General features: G+C 43.1%; 1 protein-coding gene across 1 annotated transcript in view; it reads left to right on the forward strand.

The window, feature by feature from the left end:
• Nucleotides 1-19,593, forward strand: part of LOC108306381 (dynamin binding protein) — a 134,476-nt gene that overhangs the window by 47,650 nt on the left and 67,233 nt on the right. Inside the window, exon 4 of the mRNA XM_017531276.2 lies at nt 10,279-12,264. Coding sequence (XP_017386765.1) covers nt 10,279-12,264 — 1,986 coding nt within the window. The remainder of the gene's footprint in view (nt 1-10,278; nt 12,265-19,593) is intronic.

Below are 19,593 nucleotides of genomic sequence, written 5' to 3' on the forward strand. Positions count from 1 at the left end.
AAAAAAAAAAAAAGAAAGAAAGAAAGGAAGGAAGGAAGGATTAATAAGAGAAAACACCACCACACTCTGTTGTTTTGAGAGTTTCTTGCACTCCACTTTATACTCAGTCTCTACCTCGGTTCTGTATACTTTCTTGCTAATCAGTGTTAGGAGGGTAGACAGAAATAGATTAAGAGGTTATAGCAGGGACCTTATCTGTCCTTACTCATAGGTCTCCCAATGGAGTTTATAGTCCCTATCTGATGGAATAGAAAAAGGACAAGAGTGCAGTGGCTTCCACTGAGTGGTACAGAGGATGTGGGTGGCATAGACTTTTCTTAGGAAGCATGGCCATCCAAGAGATTCTCAGAAAGAACCTGGCATTGTGAGTCACCTGCATGAAGACTGACTCAAGGTCATGCCAGGACCTGGAATCTGTAGATTTTATTTTGACTACCTTTTAACCAATTAAGCCTAATAAGCTTAAAGATGTAAGTGGAATCCAAAGGAAGAGGATGCAGGGCAGAGGGATACATAGGAAAGAGAGACTAGAACGAGATGTACTAATTATCCATGATTTTATCTTGTTCTCTTCTCTGTGATAATCTACTGCTGGTAAAGACACTGACTAGTCAGCTTTCCTTCTATGCCTTTCACATCTTTTTAGCTCTGTCTTTTAATTTAGAAACACAAGCCTTTGAGGATGGAGAAGTTAGGTATACCTTTGTAATTTGTCTTTTTCTGGGAAGCTTAGCTTGTGACACAAATGATTTTAATTTATCTTTTCTATATATGACAAGTCACGTCAACAGGTATTAATTTTACTGGTGGGAAACAAAATCACTAAAAAATGAAAGTATTGTTTATCAGACTTGGTCTAGGCTTCCTGTTTTTCAAGCCTAGTGAGCCTAGTGCTTGGATGGTGCTTCTACTTCCTAGACTGAAAATCACTTTTTCCATTAGATCAGTGTCTCTGTAAATGAAATGTTGATGATGGAATATGTCAAGAGGGGATTTGGAAACCTTAAGAGCATGTGGGGCGGGCATGGTGTCTTATGCCTGTAATCTCAACACTTTGGGAGGCCTAGGTGGGTGGATCACCTGAGGTGAGGAATTCGAGACCACCCTGGCCAATATGGTGAAACCCCATCTCTACTAAAAATACCAAGTTAGCTGGGCATGGCGGTGCATGCCTGTAATCCCAGCTATTTGGGAGGCTGAGGCAGGAGAATTGCTTGAACCCAGGAGGTGGTGGTTGCAGTGAGCTGAGATTGCGCCACTGCAGTCCAGCCTGGGCAACGAGAGCAAAACTCCATCTTAAACAGTTTGTAGGATGATGTTTGAGATCTGCTGTGTTTTACCACATGCCTTTTTAGTGCACTGTTATTTACTTACCTTTAAGAAGTATCGTTCAGATTAATTAGAGAAAAAATACATATGAATATATATGTAATTTATGTATGTATTTAGAGCAGGAGTATAGCTTAGGGGATAAGAATTCTGACAGCCCTAAGTTTAAATCTAACTCCACCGCTTAAGAGCTGTGACCTTGGACTAGTTACTTAAGTCTCTCAGCCTCAGTTTTCTTATCTAAAAAATGAGGATAATAAAATATACCTACCTCAGGGTGATTGTGAGGATTAGATGAGATTGTACGTGAAAAGCATGTGGCAGTAGGTAAGCACTCAGTAAATGTTAGCTATTCTTATTAGTCTTAACCTGGGAGCCTGGAATTTGTTGATATGCTTTGGGTATCTTGTTTCTGGGATAATTCTGTGAAGTTTTGTGTGTCTGTGCCTTTTCTTAGAGAGATTCCATGTGAAGTCAGAACCACTGATCTTTATTCCAGCAGGTGTCACCCTTCCTCTTTTTCCTGAAGCTATATAATTGTTTTGAACTGTTCCTAGTGTTTTGAGTTAAAAAAAAAAAATGTGGGCTAGGCACGGTGGCTCACACCTGTAATCCCAGCACTTTGGAAGGCCAAGGCAGGTGGATCACAAGGTCAAGAGATCGAGACCATCCTGGCCAACATCGTGAAACCCTGTCTGTACTAAAAAATACAAAAATTAGCTGGGCGTGGTGGGGCGGGCCTGTAGTCCCAGCTACTTGGGAGGCTGAGGCAGGAGCATTGCTTGAACCTGGGAGGCAGAGGTTGCAATGAGCTGAGCTCACACCACTGCACTCCAGACTGGCTCATGGCGACAAAGCAAGACTCTGTCTCAAAAAAAAAAAAAAAAAATTTTTTTTTTTTTTGATTTTTTGTTTTTTTTTTTTTTGAGACATAGTCTTGCTCTGTCAACCAGGCAGGAGTGCAGTGGCATAATCTCTGCTCACTGCCACCTCCATGTCCTTGGTTCAAGTGATATTCATGCCTTAGCCTCCTAAGTAGCTGGGATTACAGGTGTGTGCCACCATACCTGGCTAACTTTTGTATTTTTAGTAGAGACCCGGTTTCACCACGTTGGCCAACCTGATCTCGAACTCCTGACTTCAAGCATCCACCTACCTTGAACTCCCAAGTGCTGGGATTACAGGCATGAACAACCACATTTGGCCTTGAGTTATATTTAAACCAAGAAACAAGTCTGTCTCTTAGAAGAAGAATCAAAACAGGTGTCCAGTGCCCCCGACTATCCTAAAAAAAAAAAAAAAAAAAAAAAACAGAGAGGAGAAAAGAAGGGGTGGGGGTGAAGGGGAGCAAAGAACAAAAGCAAGATAAGAGACTAGGACAAGGAAAAGACAGAGGAGAGAAAACAATTAGTACATATTATGATATTATGACAAGTGATAGAATATCACTAATAATTGCCTCATATAACACAGAATGCAAATCCCTTGCTTATAACCTCATGTTTCTAGACCACCTGCCCCCTCAAACAAAAGGCCAATAAAGAATAAATTGAACAGTGGTATTTATCGCTCAAAGTACATGTGTTGTAAATTTGTGATGCCATGAATGTGAGCTCTCAGGATGGAAATTCTGACATGGCTTGTATGGAAACGTGAGTAAAATACTGTGTGTGGTCAGGCTGCATAAAGCACGTAGTTTCCCAGGCGTTTAGAGAGAGCCCCAAAAAGAGTCCGTGAGGAATCCAGGACTGCAGTCAGACTGCTCATATCCGATTCTAAGAAGACCTGCACTCCTTACCATTTTATTCCTACTGCATTTCCTGTTAAAATAAAAAATCCAACCAAAGGAAACAAGCAGTCTGGTTGGGATGAACTGTGCATGAGTCAAAGGCTCAGGCTAACCCTAAGGGTCACCACGCTTCCTATTTTTCTGTTCTCAAAACCTGGTCTTGCTATTCCAGGAGCTCCTCATATTGGTATTTCAGAAGTCTGGGAATGACTACTAGTTAGCCTCCTTTCCTAAGGAATCACCTAGGACCCCAGGGGAATAGCTTGCACAACTCTGATGAAAAAAGAGAGACTTATGCATCAGTAACAGGGCTATAAAATAGGGACATTGAGGCAGAGTGTAATGGCCCACGCCTTTAATCTCAGCAGTTTAGGAGGCCTAGATGGGAGGATCACTTGAGCCCAGGAATTTGAGGCCAGCTTGGGCAACAAGTGAGACCCCTCTCCACAATTAAAAAAAAAAGTAGCTGGGCACAGTGGCAAACACCTGTAGTCCCAGCTACTCAGGAGGCTGAGGCAGGAGGATCACTTGAGCCTGGGAGGTTGAGGCTACAAAGAGCAGTGAGTGAGCCACTGCCCTCCAGCCTGGGTAACAGACTGAGATCCTGCCTCAAAAAATAATAATAAAATGAACTTAAAAATAAAAAGGATATTGAACTAAATCTCTAAAGTACTTTTCAGATTCTAAATTGTGTATGTTTTTGAAGATTCACCTTTACAACGTAGAACCAACAAATGAAATAGCAGTCCATCAGGTAATAAAGATTATCAAAACAGTTACCCTGCTGAAAACAGACAGGAAAACAAGCCTTATTATATGGGTTCATTGGGATCTGGTAAAACAAGGAAAATATCATAATTCTACAGCTTTAAGAAAGCCAGTTCATTTCAAAGCCAGCAGAGTGGGAATTATGACATGCTTTTATTCTTCCCCTTCACCAAGAGGCCCATTGTGTCTGAACAGCAGTCAATCACCAGTGCATTCCCTCTGCGTTCCGGTTGGATGGCCTTAGGGCCAGAAGGGGAAAAATCACTTGTGATTTTTCAGGACCCCAAGCTCTGACCAAGGCATTGGGAATCATAAGTGAAAGGAATGTAGAAATACAGGACCAAGACCCTATTTTTTGGGAACATTGAAGCAAAATAATATCAAATTTGTAAAAATATGTTGGGCACCTCCCACTAAATCTAAAATCTTAGGTGCTATATGGTATATAAAAATACAAGTGTCAGCCGGGTGTAGTGGCTCCCATCTGTAATCCCAGCACTTTGGGAGGCCAAGGAGGGCAGATCACGAGGTCAGGAGTTTGAGAGCAGCCTGGCCAACATGGTGAAACCCTGTCTTTACTAAAAATATAAAAATTAGCTGGGCATGGTGGTACACACCTGTAATCCCAGCTACTTGGGAAACTGAGGCAGGAGAATCACTTGAACCTGGGAGATGAAGGTTGCAGTGAGCTGAGATCATGCCATTGTCCTCCAGCCTGGGCAACAGAGTGAGACTCTGTCTCAAGAAAGAAAAAATACAAGTGTCAGAATTCATGATACAGACAATAATTTCTTTGGTAGGCTACAGATAGCCAAGATGAATGTGAGCTTCTAAAGTTTTTCAGAGAAGCATGCTAAGGTTTCAGATGGAGAGATAGTGTAACATGAGTAGTAAGGCTTTGGGGTTAATAATGATATGGCTTCATAACAGTGAAAGTCCCTTTGTGTGGAATAGGGTCTTGTATCTTAGGTGAGAAAATATTGGATAGTTGGAGAAGGGGAAGGTTATGACTGGATAATCATGAATGTAAGTTTGCTTTGAGGTGAAAGCATAAGCCTTTTGGTAGCTCAGTAAGCTTCTGCAGAGAGTGTCCAGAGCAAATTTATTTTGTGTATATTTTGGGTAATAAGAATAGGATTATTGGGGAAGAAGCCATTGGCAGGAGGCTCCTTGTGCTTCATGGTAAAAGTTTGGCCGCAGGGAGGGAGATGATAAAACTGGTACATTTGTAATCTTGATTTGTCATGAATCATTTGGTAGACCTGAAGAAATAAGTCTGAGGATAGATTTAAAAGGGTGAGATGGTGGGAATTGGACCAGGGTCATAGCATAGAGCAATTAGTAGAAGGAAGAGGCTGGGCACAGTGGCTCACACCTGAAATCCCAGCACTGTGAGAGACTGAAGTAGGTGGATCACTTGAGTCCAGAAGTTAGAGACCAGCCTGGGCAACCTAGTGAGACTCTGTCAAAATAAAAATTAGCTAGGTATGGTAACACATGCTTGTAGTCTCAGCTACTTAGTAGGCTGATGTGGGATGATCATTAGAGCCTAGGAGGTCAAGGCTGCAGTAAGCCACAATCGCACCACTGCACTCAGCCTTGGTGGAGGGGTGAGACCCTGTCGCAAAGAAAATAAAAATATTTTGAAAGAAGGAATTAGAAGAAAAACGGAAATTAGCAGCAAGTCAGTCTGGAAAGCAGAATGTAATGAATTTATTTGGGAGTTGGAGTTGAAGAATAATCTTCATTAGCAAATGAACATCCAGTACTTGCTATGCAAAAGGCATCATACCAGACTCTTAAGATGTCCAAAGACAAGGCAGTACCTACCATTAAGGAACCTGTAACCCACTTGGAAAGATAGGGCAGACTTAGTTTTTATTTCATTTTATTTTTTAGAGACAGGGTCTCTCTTTGTCGCCCAGGCTGTGGTGCAGTGGTGCGATCATAGTTCACTGTAGCCTTGAACTCATGGGCTCAAGCAGTCTTCCCACCTCAGCCTCCCAAGAAGCTGAGATTACAGGCAATAGCCACCATGCCTGAATACATTTAAGTTTTTTGTTGTTGTTGTTGAGATGGAGTTTCGCTCTTGTCACTCAGGCTTGAGTGCAGTGGCGCAATCTCGACTCACTGCAACCCCTGCCTCCCAGGTTCAAGCCATTCTTCTGCCTCAGCCTCTCAAGTAGCTAGGATTATAGGTGTGCACCATCATGCCGGGCTAATTCTGTATTTTAGTAGAGACTAGGTTTCACCATGTTGGCCAGGCTAGTCTCAGACTCCTGACCTCAGGTGATCTGCCTACCTTGACCTCCCAAAGTGCTTGGCATTATAGGCGTGAGCCACTGCACCTGGCTTAATTTTTTTTTTTTAATCAAGAGCTTATACAAATCAAGAGCATAAAAGATAACCCAGTTTTCAATGTACTTGACTGTAAAATGACTCACAGGATTTTGCCAAGTGCTTTGCTACCCGGATCTTATTTTACCTAGGCCAGGTGCATTCCTTGAACACCTCTGACTTGGGTACTGAGTGAGAAGAAAGTTTTAACTATAAAAGTATAGATAAGATTAGATTTAATCTTAACTGTAAGATTAAAATGGATAACCTACAAATGAATAGTTTATAATCAGATAATTGAGTTTGTTATAAAACAATTGATTATAAAATTATAGAGCATTTTTTTAAAAACTGAATTTTAATGTCATTTTTCTAGACATATATACTGTCCTCTTATCATTCTTTACCTCAACTTCTACAATAACACAGATGCTAACTGTTCAGCTTACATTTCGTGAGGATAACCTGAAAATTGCTTATTTTCAGAAACAAAAGTGGTGATTATTGTTATCATCTTTTAAGATCTCATTATAATATATTTTCAGGATAGGGATAGTTCAAGAATGCCTCTGGAGAACATGTTTGAACATTCATCGCCCACACCCTTCACCTCCAACAAAGAACCTTTACTGAAGATTTTTTTTTTTTTTTTTTTGAGACGGGGTCTCACTCTGCTGCCCAGGCTGTAGTGCAGTAGTGCGATCTCGGCTCACTGCAACCTCCGCACCCCGGGTTCAAATGACTCTCCCGCCTCAACCTCCCGAGTAGCTGGGAGTACAGGCACACGCCACCACCCCCACCTAAAGTTTGTATTTTTAGTAGAGACAGGGTTTCATCATGTTGGCTAGGCTGGAAAGATTTCTTTCCATGCTTGATAATGAATAAAATTGAGGATGAGAAATTAAATTCATGATGAACCCTATTCAAAGGGCTGTATTGGATGTGAAGATATTCTTTTGTCACTTGTAAACTGATCTAGCTGCATGGGCTGTAGTAACATTGTTTATAACAGCATTTACCACAGTTTTGCGTTTCAGGATCCCTACGTACTCTTTTTTTTTTTTTTTTTTTTTTTTTTTTTTTTTTTTTTTTTTGGTGGGAGAGACAGGGTCTTGCTCTGTTGCCCAGGCTGGAGTGCAGTGGTGCTATCATAGCTCACCATAGCCTCAAATTCCTGGGCTGAAGCGATCCTCCTGCCTTAGCTTCCCACATAGCTGGAATTACAGCACTCACCACCAAACCTGGCTAATTTTTAAATTTTACGTAGAGACAGGGTCTTGATGTGTTGCCCAGGCTGATCTTGAACTCCTGAGCTCAAGCAATCTTCCTCCCTCAGCCTCCCAAAGTGCTGGAATTACAGTTATGAGCCGCTGCACCTGGCCTCCCTGTATAGTCTTAAAAGGTATTCAGACCCCAAAGAGCCTTTTTGGTTTTGGGGTTTTATTTTTGTTTTTGTTTTTTGGTGGTGGTGGTTTTTTGAGACAGTGTCTTTGTCGCCCAGGATGGAGTGCAGTGGCACAGTCATGGCACACTATAGCCAGCCTTGACCTCCCAGGTTCAAATGATTCTCTCACCTCAGCCTTCTGAGTACCTGGGACCACAGGTGGGCACCACCACACCTGGCTAATTTTTTTATTTTTCCCAAAGAGCTTTTGTTTATGTGGGCCATTTCTGTTGATATTTATCATATTAGCTATTACAACTGGGAATTTTTAAAAACTTGTTTATTAGTTCATTAAAAACCCATTACATATTAACATAAATAACATTTTAATGAAAAATAAGTATAGCTTTCCAAACAAAAATATTTAATGAGGAATGACGTTGCTTTATATTTTTGTAAATCTTTTTGATGTTTGACTTACTAAAAGAAAACCAGATTCTGTTTGCATCTGTATTCAGTCTGTTGCAATATGTTGTTTTGATGGAATTATATGAAGAAAATCCAGCCTTACACAAATATGCAATGGGAGACAGGAGAAGGTATTTTAAGTCTTTTCAAATAATTGCAAATATTCATCGTTGATACTGTACCAAAATTCAATGAGTGGTAATTTCTACGAGTTAATTGCAGTGTGGGATCTGAAAATACATTGGTGAACTTTCATAATATTACACTAAAATTCATTAATCTGTCTTGCTTTTGGAATGAGTCTTTTAGCCACGAATGATTTTGTACCAGCATGCATTTGTCATTTAGGAAATACCGATTCAATTAGCTACTCCGTTTTTCCAAATGTTGACCATTTCAATATACAAAATGAAAAAATCGTATTTGTTATATCTCATCAGAAGAATCTTTAAGTATGGGAAAGCTGTCAAGCCTGTGGTAGCAGATGCAAGTTTTCCAAAATTCTGATTTTCTCCTGGAAGTTGGAATTTTGGCAACAAATACTGTCATTTGTTTTCCTTGATGTTTCAGACTTACTTTCATTTTGGAGGAAATCCGGATATCTAAGCCTGAGTAAACATAGTTGTCTGTTATTCATTCTTGCACATAAAATGGTGTTATGTGAAAACAAACAGTTGGTTCAGGCTTATAACTCAGTTACTCAAGTGCTTCTCAGCCAGTAAAAGTGCTTTATGTGTAATTCCTATATTGTCATACACAAGATTACAAAAGAAGAGTTCTTAAGGGTTGAGATTTAACACAACACATAATTTGTATTGTTTCTTAACTGAAACTGGTTTTTTAAATTTTTTTGTTTTTATTTTTGAGACCAAATCTTGCTCTTGTCACCCAGGCTGGAGTGCACTGCAACCTCTACCTCCTGGGTTCAAGCAGTTCTCCTGTCTCAGCTTCCTGAGTAGCTGGGACTACAGGTATGCGCCACCACACCCAGCTAATTTTTGTATTTTTAGTAGAGATATGGGGTTTCACCATGTTGGCCAGGATGGTCTCCATCTCTTGGCCTCATGATCCGCCCGCCTGGAAAGTGCTGGGATTACAGGCGTGGGCCATCATGCCTGGCCAGCTGGCTTTTTTTTTTTTTAAAAAAAACTGAGTACATGGTTGTAAAAAATACAATGACCATACAGTGACTATTCATGTAATTTTTGCTACTGCCTTTGCTTATGAATTGCCAGCAGTTTTAATTTAATTAATTAATTAATTAATTAATTTTTTTTTGAGATGGAGTCTTGCTCTGTCACCAAGCTGGAGTGCAGTGGCGCCATCTCGGCTCACTACAACCTCCGCCTCCTGAGTTGAAACGATTCTGCTTCAACCTCCAGAATAGCTGGTGCTACAGGCACGTGCTACCATGCCTGGCTAATGTTTGTATTTTTAGTAGAGATGGGGTTTCACCATGTTGGCCAGGCTGGTCTCTAACTTCTGACCTCAAGTGATCCGCCTGCCTTGGCCTCCCGAAGTGCTGGGATTACAGATGTGAGCCACTGTGCCCAGCTATTTTATTTTTATCTTTGAGACAGGTATTGCTCTGTCCCCCAGACTGGAGTGCAGTGGTATAGTCATGGCTCACTGCAGTCTTGAACTCCTGGGTTCAAGCTGTCCTCCCACCTCAGCCTCCCAAATAGCTGGGACTACAGGCGTAAGCCACAATACACAGCTGATTTTTAAATTTATTGTAGAGACAAGGTCCTGCTATGTTGCCCAGACGGGTTTTGAACTCCTGGTCTCAAGTGATCCTCCTGCTTTGGACTCCCAAAGTGCTGGGATTTCAGGTGTAAGCCACTGCGCCTAGCCGGCCAGCAGTTTTAATCACCATTGCTTTTTCACAGAGATTACAAAAGTTAGCAGAGTAAAATATGTAGATAAAGTCTTAGTGTTATTATGAGAATGGTTTTGACCTCACAGATTCTCTGCTAGGATCTTGGAGACCCACCCTTAGGGTTCCATGGATTACTCTGAAAACTACAGATTTATAGAACTGTTCCAATTCAATAAATTGTGAAAATTCTTCATGCTCCTAAAACCCTAGGTGTATATTTGCTTGAATTGGATAGCTGTTTAAAATGAGAGTTTGCACTATTAGTTGTGATAATATTCTGCTGGGTGGTAACTGAGGTCACCGTCTCTGCTCCTCTTTCTTTAGGTGATCTGGTGATTCTCGATGGCACTTCCACTGCAGGCTGGCTGCAGGGCCGAAGCTGCTGGGGCACGCGGGGCTTCTTCCCGTCTTCGTGTGTCCGTGAGCTCTGCCTCTCCTCACAGAGCCGGCAGTGGCACTCCCAGAGTGCCCTGCTTCAGATTCCGGAATATTCCATGGGACAAGCCCGGGCCCTGATGGGGCTTTCTGCCCAGTTGGATGAAGAGCTGGACTTCAGGGAAGGGGATGTGATCACCATTATTGGAGTTCCTGAACCAGGCTGGTTTGAAGGGGAGTTAGAGGGCCGAAGAGGCATTTTTCCAGAAGGTTTTGTAGAGCTGTTGGGGCCCCTAAGGACTGTGGATGAGTCAGTAAGTTCTGGAAATCCTGATGACTGCATTGTTAATGGTGAATTGGATATCTCTGTAGGGGAAGAGACCGGGCTGGATGAGGATGAGGAGGAGCCAGGGACCTATGGGGTTGCCCTCTACAGATTCCAAGCCTTGGAGCCGAATGAGCTGGATTTCGAGGTTGGGGATAAAATTCGAATTCTGGCGACCTTGGAAGATGGCTGGCTGGAAGGATCCCTGAAGGGTAGGACAGGCATCTTTCCTTACCGGTTTGTGAAATTATGTCCTGACACACAGGTGGAGGAAACCATGGCTCTGCCCGAGGAAGGCAGCCTTGCCAGGATCCCGGAAACTTCTTTGGATTGTTTGGAGAACTCCTTAGGAGTGGAGGAACAAAGACATGCAACCAATGAGCATGAGGCCGAGGAGCCTGACTGCATTATTTCTGAAGCACCCACCTCTCCCCTCAGTCATCTGACTTCAGAGTATGAAGCAGACAGAAACTCTTATCAGGATGAGGGCACTGCAGGAGGGCCCCCGAGAAGTCCAGGCATGGAGTGGGAAGTGCCTCTTGCCACGGACTCTCCCACCTCTGACCCTGCAGAGATAGTCAATGGTATTTCCTCCCAACCCCAGGTCCCTTTTCATCCCAACTTGCAGAAAAGCCAGTATTACTCTACAGCGGGAGGGAGCACCCTGCCCTCAGAACAGTACCCTGACCTTATTCCCCTGGAAGCAAGGGCTAGAGACTATGCCAGCCTACCTCCCAAAAGAATGTATTCTCAGCCAAAAACTCTTCAGAAGCCAGTGCTGCCTCTTTACAGGGGCTCTTCTCTTTCAGCCTCAAGGGTAGTCGAACCCAGCCAATCGAGCCCTCAGCTCCATGACATTGCAAGGTGTGCTAAACAGCACCACACTTCCAGTGTTTACTCTGCCTCAGAGAGATCAGAGGTGAAGCCTGGTCCGCAGGCGTGGGGGCTTGTTATGGAAGCAGCAACACATTCACAGGGCGACGGCAGCACTGACCTGGACTCGAAGCTGACGCAACAGCTGATTGAGTTTGAGAAGAGCTTGGCAGGGCCCGGCACAGAGCCAGATAAAATTTTGCGCCACTTTTCAATCATGGACTTTAACTCTGAGAAGGATATTGTCCGAGGTTCCTCGAAGTTAATCACCGAGCAGGAGCTGCCAGAGAGGAGAAAGGCCCTAAGGCCACCGCCGCCCCGTCCCTGTACTCCAGTATCCACCCCTTCCCATGTGCTGGTTGACCAGAACCTAAAACCTGTACCACCCTTGGCAGTGCGACCCTCCCGCCCAGCTCCGCTGCCTCCCTCAGCACAGCAGAGAATAAATGCGGTATCCCCCAAGCTCCTATCTCGACACCATCCTACCAGTGAGACCCTAGAAAAGGAGGGCCCCGGACATATAGGAAAGAGTCTGGACCAGACCTCCCCATGCCCCTTAGTGCTGGTGAGGATTGAGGAAATGGAGCAGGACTTGGATATGTACAGTAGGGCTCAAGAAGAGCTAAACCTCATGCTGGAGAAGCAAGATGAATCATCAAGGGCAGAGACCCTCAAGGACCTCAAGTTCTGTGAAAGTAACATTGAAAGTTTGAATATGGAACTCCAGCAACTAAGAGGTAAGTGACAGGGAAATAATATATACTTGTTTCTTGACACCCACAAGTCCCCAAAAGCATCCTTACTCATGCTTTTTAGGGATATATTACCATCCTCGATGGACAAAAAGTGGTTTACATTTTCACTACTTAATTCCTTTTTTCTTTTTGAGATGGAGTTTCCCTCTTGTTGCCCAGGCTGGAGTGCAATGGCGTGATCTCGGCTCACTGCAACCTCTGCCTCCTAGGTTCAAGGGATTCTCCTGCCTCAGCCTCCTGAGTAGCTGGGATTAACAGGCATGCGCCACCATGCCTGGCTAATTTTGTATTTTTAGTAGAGATGGGATTTCTCCATGTTGGTCAGGCTGGTCTTGAATTCCTGACCTCAGGTGATCCACCCACCTTGGCCTCCCAAAGTGCTGGAATTACAGGTGTGAGCCACCATGCCCGGCCTCACTACCTAATTTCTTATTTCATCACCATAGATAAGCTCTATCTTGAGCCTATGACTCTGTCTTGAGTCCTATGACTGTGTAGCCTCCTGATTTCATTTGCTGCTTAGATAAAGAATCTCGGCCAGGCGCGGTGGCTCACGCATGTAATCCCAGCACTTAGGGAGGCCGAGGCTGGTGGATCATCTGAGATCAGGAGTTTGAGACCAGCCTGGCCAACATGGTGAAACCCCGTCTCTACTAAAAATACAAAATTTAGCCGGGCAAGATGGCAGACTGAGCACACATAGCTACCTTCCTCCCTTTCTACTTTAGGTCTATAAAAGTGAATGAAAATAATAGAATAAAAAAATTCCAGTAAGAGTATTATTGGAAATCAAGCGATTTTCTGACAGATGGATAGTAGATTGTATAGCAGAAAGAAAGGGAAACCTCTATCCAAAGTATTCTCAGGAAAGGAAGGGCAGACGTTATGCACATGGGCAGACTTCTAAAGGAACTGCAGACCCAGAGATGGTATGGTAGAAGGGGTCATAGAGCACATACAGTGTGATTGATGAGGGGATAGCTAGGGAGCCAGGCCACTGGGTTGCTTGTACTGAACAGCAGGAGCGTTTACCCTCACACTGCAGCACGAAATAGATGCTTAGACAAGTCCTCAAAAAGGTGTTCATTTAATATGAGTATCTGAGCTCCCAAGGGAATGCCAGATACCTTGATTTCAGAGCCTCTGAAAAGGAATTCTGAGGGAATCTTAGCTGGGTATTCCATTCCCAAAGCCCTAGCAAATTCCAGGATTCTCCATCACTTTCCTACCTACAAGTTTCAAGATAAACCTGTAAACAATTCTTGCATTAGCTATTGTATTAGTCCATTTTCACACTGCTGATAAAGACATACCTGAGACTGAGCAATTTACAAAACAAAGGTTTAATGGACTTGCAGTTCCACATGGTTGGGGAGGCCTTATAATGATGGTGGAAGGCAAGGAGGAGTAAGTCATGTCTTACATGGGTGGCAGCAGGCAAAGAGAGAGTTTGTGCAGGGAGACTCCTGTTTTTCAAAACCATCAGTTTGCATGAGACTTACTCAGTATCACAAGAACAGCACAGGAAAGACCTGCCCCCCCCACCCCCCATGATTCAGTTACCTCCCACTGGCTCCCTCCCATAACATGTAGGAGTTCAAAATGAAATTGTGGTAGGGACACAACCAAACCATATCATTCTGCCTGGCCCCTCCAAAATCTCATGTCCTCACATTTCAAAAGTAATCATGCCTTCCCAATAGTCTGCCAAAGTCTTAACTCATTTCAGCATTAACTCAGAAGTCCACAGTCCAACGTCTCATCTGAGACAAGGCAAGTCCCTTCTGTCTATGAGCCTGTAAAATCAAAAGCAAGTTAGTTACTTCCTAGATACAATGGGGATACAGGCATTGGGTAAATACAGCAGTTCCAAATGGGAGAAATTGGCCAGAGCAAAAGGGTTACAGGGCCCATACAAGTCCAGAATCCAGTGGGACAGTCAAATCTTAAAGTTCCAAAATGATTTGAATCCTTGTCTCACATGCTGGTCATGCTGATGCAAGAGTTGCATTCTCATGGTCTTGGGCAGTTCTGTCCCTGTGGCTCTGCAGGGTACAGCCTCCCTCCTGGCTGCTTTCATGAGCTGCTGTTGAGTGCCTGTGGCTTTTCCAGGACATGGTGCAGGCTGTTGATGGATCTACCATTCTGGGTCTGGAAGATGGTAGCCCTCTTCTCACAGCTCCACTAGGTGGTGCCCTGTACGGACTCTGTCTGGAGGCTCCAACCCCACATTTTCCTTCTGCACTGCCCTAGCAGATGTTCTCCATAAAGACCTGCCCCTGCAGCAAACTTCTGCCTGGACATCCAGACATTTGTATATATCCTCTGAAATCTAGGCAGAGGTTCCCAAACCTCAGTTCTTGACTTCTGTGCACCTGCAGGCTCAACACCATGTGGAAGCTGCTAAGGCTTGGGGCTTACACCCTCTGAAACCACGGCCTGAGCTCTGCATTGGCCCCTTTCAGCCATGGCTGGAACAGCCAGGACCCAGGGAACCAAGTCCCAAGGCTGCACACAGCACGGTGACCCTGAACAGAGCCCACAAAACCAGTTTTTTCTTCTAGGCCTCTGGGCCTGTGAGGGGTGCAGCTGCCATGAAGACCTCTGACGTGCCCTAGAGGCATTTTCCCCATTGTCTTGAGGATTAAGGCTCCTGTTTACTTATGCAAATTTCTGCAGCCAGCTTTTCTCCTCAGGAAATAGGAATGGGATTTTCTTTTCTATCACATTGTCAGGTTGCACATTTTTGGAACTTTTATGCTCTGCTTCCCTTATAAAACTGAATGCCTTTAACCGTACCCAAGTCACCTCTGGAATGCTTTGCTGCTTAGAAATTTTTTCTGCCAAGTACCCTAAATCATCTCTCTCAAGTTTAAAGTTCCACAAATCTCTAGGGCAGGGGCAAAATGCCACCAGTCTCTTTGCTAAAGCGTAACAAGAGTCACCTTTGCTCCAGTTCCCAACAAGTTCCTCATCTCCATCTGAGACCACCTCAGCCTGGATTTCATTATCCATATCTTTATCAGCATTTTGGTCAAAGCCATTCAACAAATCTCTAGGGAGTTCCAAATGTTCCCACATTTTCCTGTCTTCTTCTGAGCCCTCCAAACTGTTCCAGCCTCTGCCTGTTACCTAGTTCCAAAGTCACTTTAACGTTTTTTGGGTATCTTTTCAGCAGTGCACCACTCTACTGGTACCAATTTACTGTATTAGTCCATTTTCATGCCGCTGATAAAGACATACTCAAGTCTGGGCAATCTACAAAAGAAAGAGATTTAATGGACTTATAATTCCACATGGTTAGGGAGGCCTCACAATCATGGCAGAAAGCAAGGAAGAGCAAGTCACATCTTATTTGGATGGCAGCAGGCCAAGAGACAGCTTATGTGGGGAGACTCCCGTTTTTCAAAACATCAGCTCTCCTGAGACTTATTCACTGTCACGAGAACAGCACAGCAAAGACCTGCTCCCATGATTCAATTACCTACCAGGTCCCTCCCACAACATATAGGAATTCAAGATGAGATTTGGTTGGGGACACAGCCAAACCATATCAGATATATAGGTGGGAGAATAAAAGTTTCCCAAATTTCAGGTAGCAGGAATTTCCCAGCAATGATACTTTTTAAAATTAATAGTGTGGAACAGAAATGTTATGTCTTCTATGTATAAGAACATTGTGTAGTGTTTTGTGTGTGTGCACTGTTATTAAATGGGTGAATGGACTGGTACTACATGATGAAACTGGTGTTCTTTTTTATTCACCAGACCTTCATTTTCAGAATTAGTTTAATTATTCAGCCAGTGTTCTTACTTTTTAAAAAAATTCCTAGGGCAGGCACGGTGGCTCATGCCTGTATTCCTCGCACTTTGGGAGGCCAAGGGGGGTGGATTGCCTGAGCTCAGGAGTTCGAGACCAGCCTGGGCAACATGGTGAAACCCCATCTCTACTAAAATACAAAAAATTAGCTGGGCGTGGTGGCATGCACCTGTAATCCCAACTACTCAGGAGGCTGAGACAGGAGAACCACTTGAATCTGGGAGGTGGAGGTTGCAGTGAGCCAAGATTGTGCCACTGCACTTCAGTCTGGGTGACAGAGCCAGACTCCATCTCCAAAAAAATAAAAAAAAAATTGCTACCTGTTTAGTACTGTGAAAGGCCTGAGTAGGTGGGGGTAGTCTCAATCGGGAAGACTTTGTAAAATTTGAATCCACCAAATACAGTATTGGGTATGTTAATGTTGATTAGATTGATTTCTCAATAGGTATATTGATAATATCTATTGCTAATATGATGAAATTACTTATTTCCTGCAGTGACAGCCAAGTTTTTGTAAGGTCATTTTTTTCGGTCTTCATGAAAGGTATATCCAACAATATAAGCTATCCCTAAGAGGTGGAAATTAACCACTTTGAGCACTAGACTTCACTCCTCTAATCTGGTTCTGTATAAGTTAAAATTTTGAAATTTAAAGCCTAAGATTTAAAGAACTTTCAATACAGCATTTATCTAATTGTGGTCAATATTATTTTTAGTTAATATGCTTACTGAGAAGACAGGTTTTTATCAATTATTCAGTGTGTCATTTCCTACACACCTGGTGTGATGTTCTACACGTAGTAGGGACTCACTAAATACCTGATGAAGAGAATTGAGTTTAACTGAATCTATTTGAATTTAATTGCCTGCTCTACCTCCCAGAGCTTTCATGTTGTTACTTTGAATTGGTCTACTTGGGACCTGGAAACTCAATATAGAGATGCCAGCCCCCTTGTCAGACCAGTGCTGTGCCAGACCCATAGTGAGGTTCTTTAGCGTAACTGCTGTCTCTTCTTGAAACTCTGCATGCATTCATTCATTCATTCATTCATTCATGAGATGGAGTCTCGCTCTTGTTGCCCAAGCTAGAGTGCAATGGTGCGATCTTGGCTCACTGCAACCTCCGCCTCTTGGGTTCAAACGATTGTCCTGCCTCATTCTCCCGAGTAGCTGGGATTACAGGCATGCACAACCATGCATGGCTAATTTTGTATTTTTTTAGTAGAGACAAGATTTTACTATGTTGGTCAGGATGGTCTTGAACTCCTGACCTCAGGTGATCCGTCCACCTCGTCTCCCAAAGTGCTGGGATTACAGGCATGAGCCACTGCATCCAGCCAAAACTGTGATTATGAAGTCATGAGGACTCATTTTCTAAAAGCTATATTCTCAGAGGTAATATTTTTATTATTTTTAATAGTTTCCTGTGCCTTGTAGGTATCTTTCAGTTTGGTTTTCCTTTCTCTTTCCTTTTCTGTTCCCTTTTTCTTTTATTCTTTTCTTAGACAGAGTCTCACTCTCCTAGGTTGGAGTGCAGTGGCACGATCTCAGCTCACTGCAACCTCCACCTCCCGAGTTCAAGTGATTCTCCTGCCTCAGCCTCCCAAGTAGTTGGGATTACAGGCATGTGCCACACATCTGGCTAATTTCTGTATTTTTTTAGTAGAGATGGGCTTTTATGTTGGTCAGACTGGTCTCGAACTCCTGACCTCAGGTGATCCGCTCACCTCGGCCTCCCAAAATGCTGGGATTACAGGCATGAGCCACTGCATCTGGCCAAAACTGCGATTATGAAGTCATGAGGACTTATTTTCTAGAGGCCCTATTTTTTTCTCAGAGGTGATATGTCTTTTTTTTTTTTCTTTTTTTTGAATAGTTTCCTGTGTCCTGTAGGTGTCTTTCAGGTTGGTTTTCCTTTCCTTTTTCCTTTTTTTTTTTTTTTTAACTTTTTCTTTGAGTCTCACTATCACCCAAGCTGGAGTGCAGTGGCATGATCTCAGCTCACTGCAATCTCCACCTCCCAGGTTCAAGCGATTCTCCTGTCTTACCCTCCTGAGTAGCTGGGATTACAGATGTGTACCACCATACCTGGCTAATTTTTGTATTTTTAGTAGAGATGGGGTTTCACCATGTTGGCCAGCCTGGTCTCGAACTCCTGGCCTCAAGTGATCTACCAGCCTCAGCCTCCCAAAGTGTTGGGATTACAGGTGTGAGCTACCATGCCCGGCCTTGGGTTTTATTTTCTTTCCATGTGGTAAGCATAGCTGTTTTATAGTCTATATATGATTCCAAATAGTCTAATGGGACTGTTTTTGACGTTACATGGTTCTCATTCATGTGGTCTACACTGTGTGTGTGTCTGGTTATTTTACTGTTTGCTGGTCACAGTATTTCGAAAATCTTGAGATGAAAACACCTGAACTCTAGAAAGAATTTGCATTAGTTTCTGTCAGTTGTTTGTGGTCAACTGTTTTCAAATTACTGAAGGATAGTAATCTTTGAGATTTGGGAGTAAGAAGTTGTAATTTCTCAGAATTCCTAAATTATAACTTTGTTACACAAGAATGTTTTTACTTACACATTCTTGTGTAACAGAGTTACAATGTGTAAAAAAAACTTTTACTTACACATTCTTGAATAGTAGTAGAGGTCATAATCAATGGTGAAGTGTTTTCCTGTGCTAGCATTACACTAAAATTTACAGAGGTTTTATATTTGTATATGAAATAAATGCACAGTTTATTGTGAGCCAAAATGTCATGACATGATTATATATTTTAATAACATGTATACAGGACAAAAAAATATGTAAAAATATTCTCTACCTGATATTAGACTTTTTTAAAGGACTTGATTTTTGCAAGAGCTGTTTTAGATTCACAGCAACATCGAAAGGAAGGTACGGAGATTTCCCATATCCTGTGACCCCACACATATATAGCCTCCCTTATCATCAACATCTTAGAAACATTCTTAAATTACTTTGGGAGGCTGAGGCGGGCTAATTACGGGGTCAGGAGATAGAGACCATCCTAGCCAACATGGTGAAACCCCGTCTCTACTAAAAATACAAAAATTACTGGCCAGGCACGGTGACTTATGCCTATAATCCCAGCACTTTGGGAGGCCAAGGCAGGCAGATCACCAGGTGTTCGAGACCAGCCTGGCCAACATGGTGAAACCCCATTTCTACTAAAAATACAAAAATTAACTGGGCGTGATGGCGGACACTCGTAATCCCAGCTACTTGAGAGGCTGAGGAAGGAGAATCACTTGAACCTGGGAGGTGGAGGAGATCACGCCACTGCATTCCAGCCTGATGACAGACCAAGACTCTGTCTCAAAAAAAAAACAAAAACAAAAATTAGCCAGGTGTGGTGACATACGCCTGTAGTCCCAGCTACTCGGGAGGCTGAGGCAGGAGAATCACTTGAATGCGAGAGGCAGAGGTTGCAGTGAGCCAAGATCACGCCACTGCACTCCAGCCTGGC

The sequence above is a fragment of the Cebus imitator genome, unplaced genomic scaffold, assembly GCF_001604975.1.
Source record: "Cebus imitator isolate Cc_AM_T3 unplaced genomic scaffold, Cebus_imitator-1.0 Scaffold71, whole genome shotgun sequence".
Lineage (NCBI taxonomy): Eukaryota > Metazoa > Chordata > Mammalia > Primates > Cebidae > Cebus > Cebus imitator.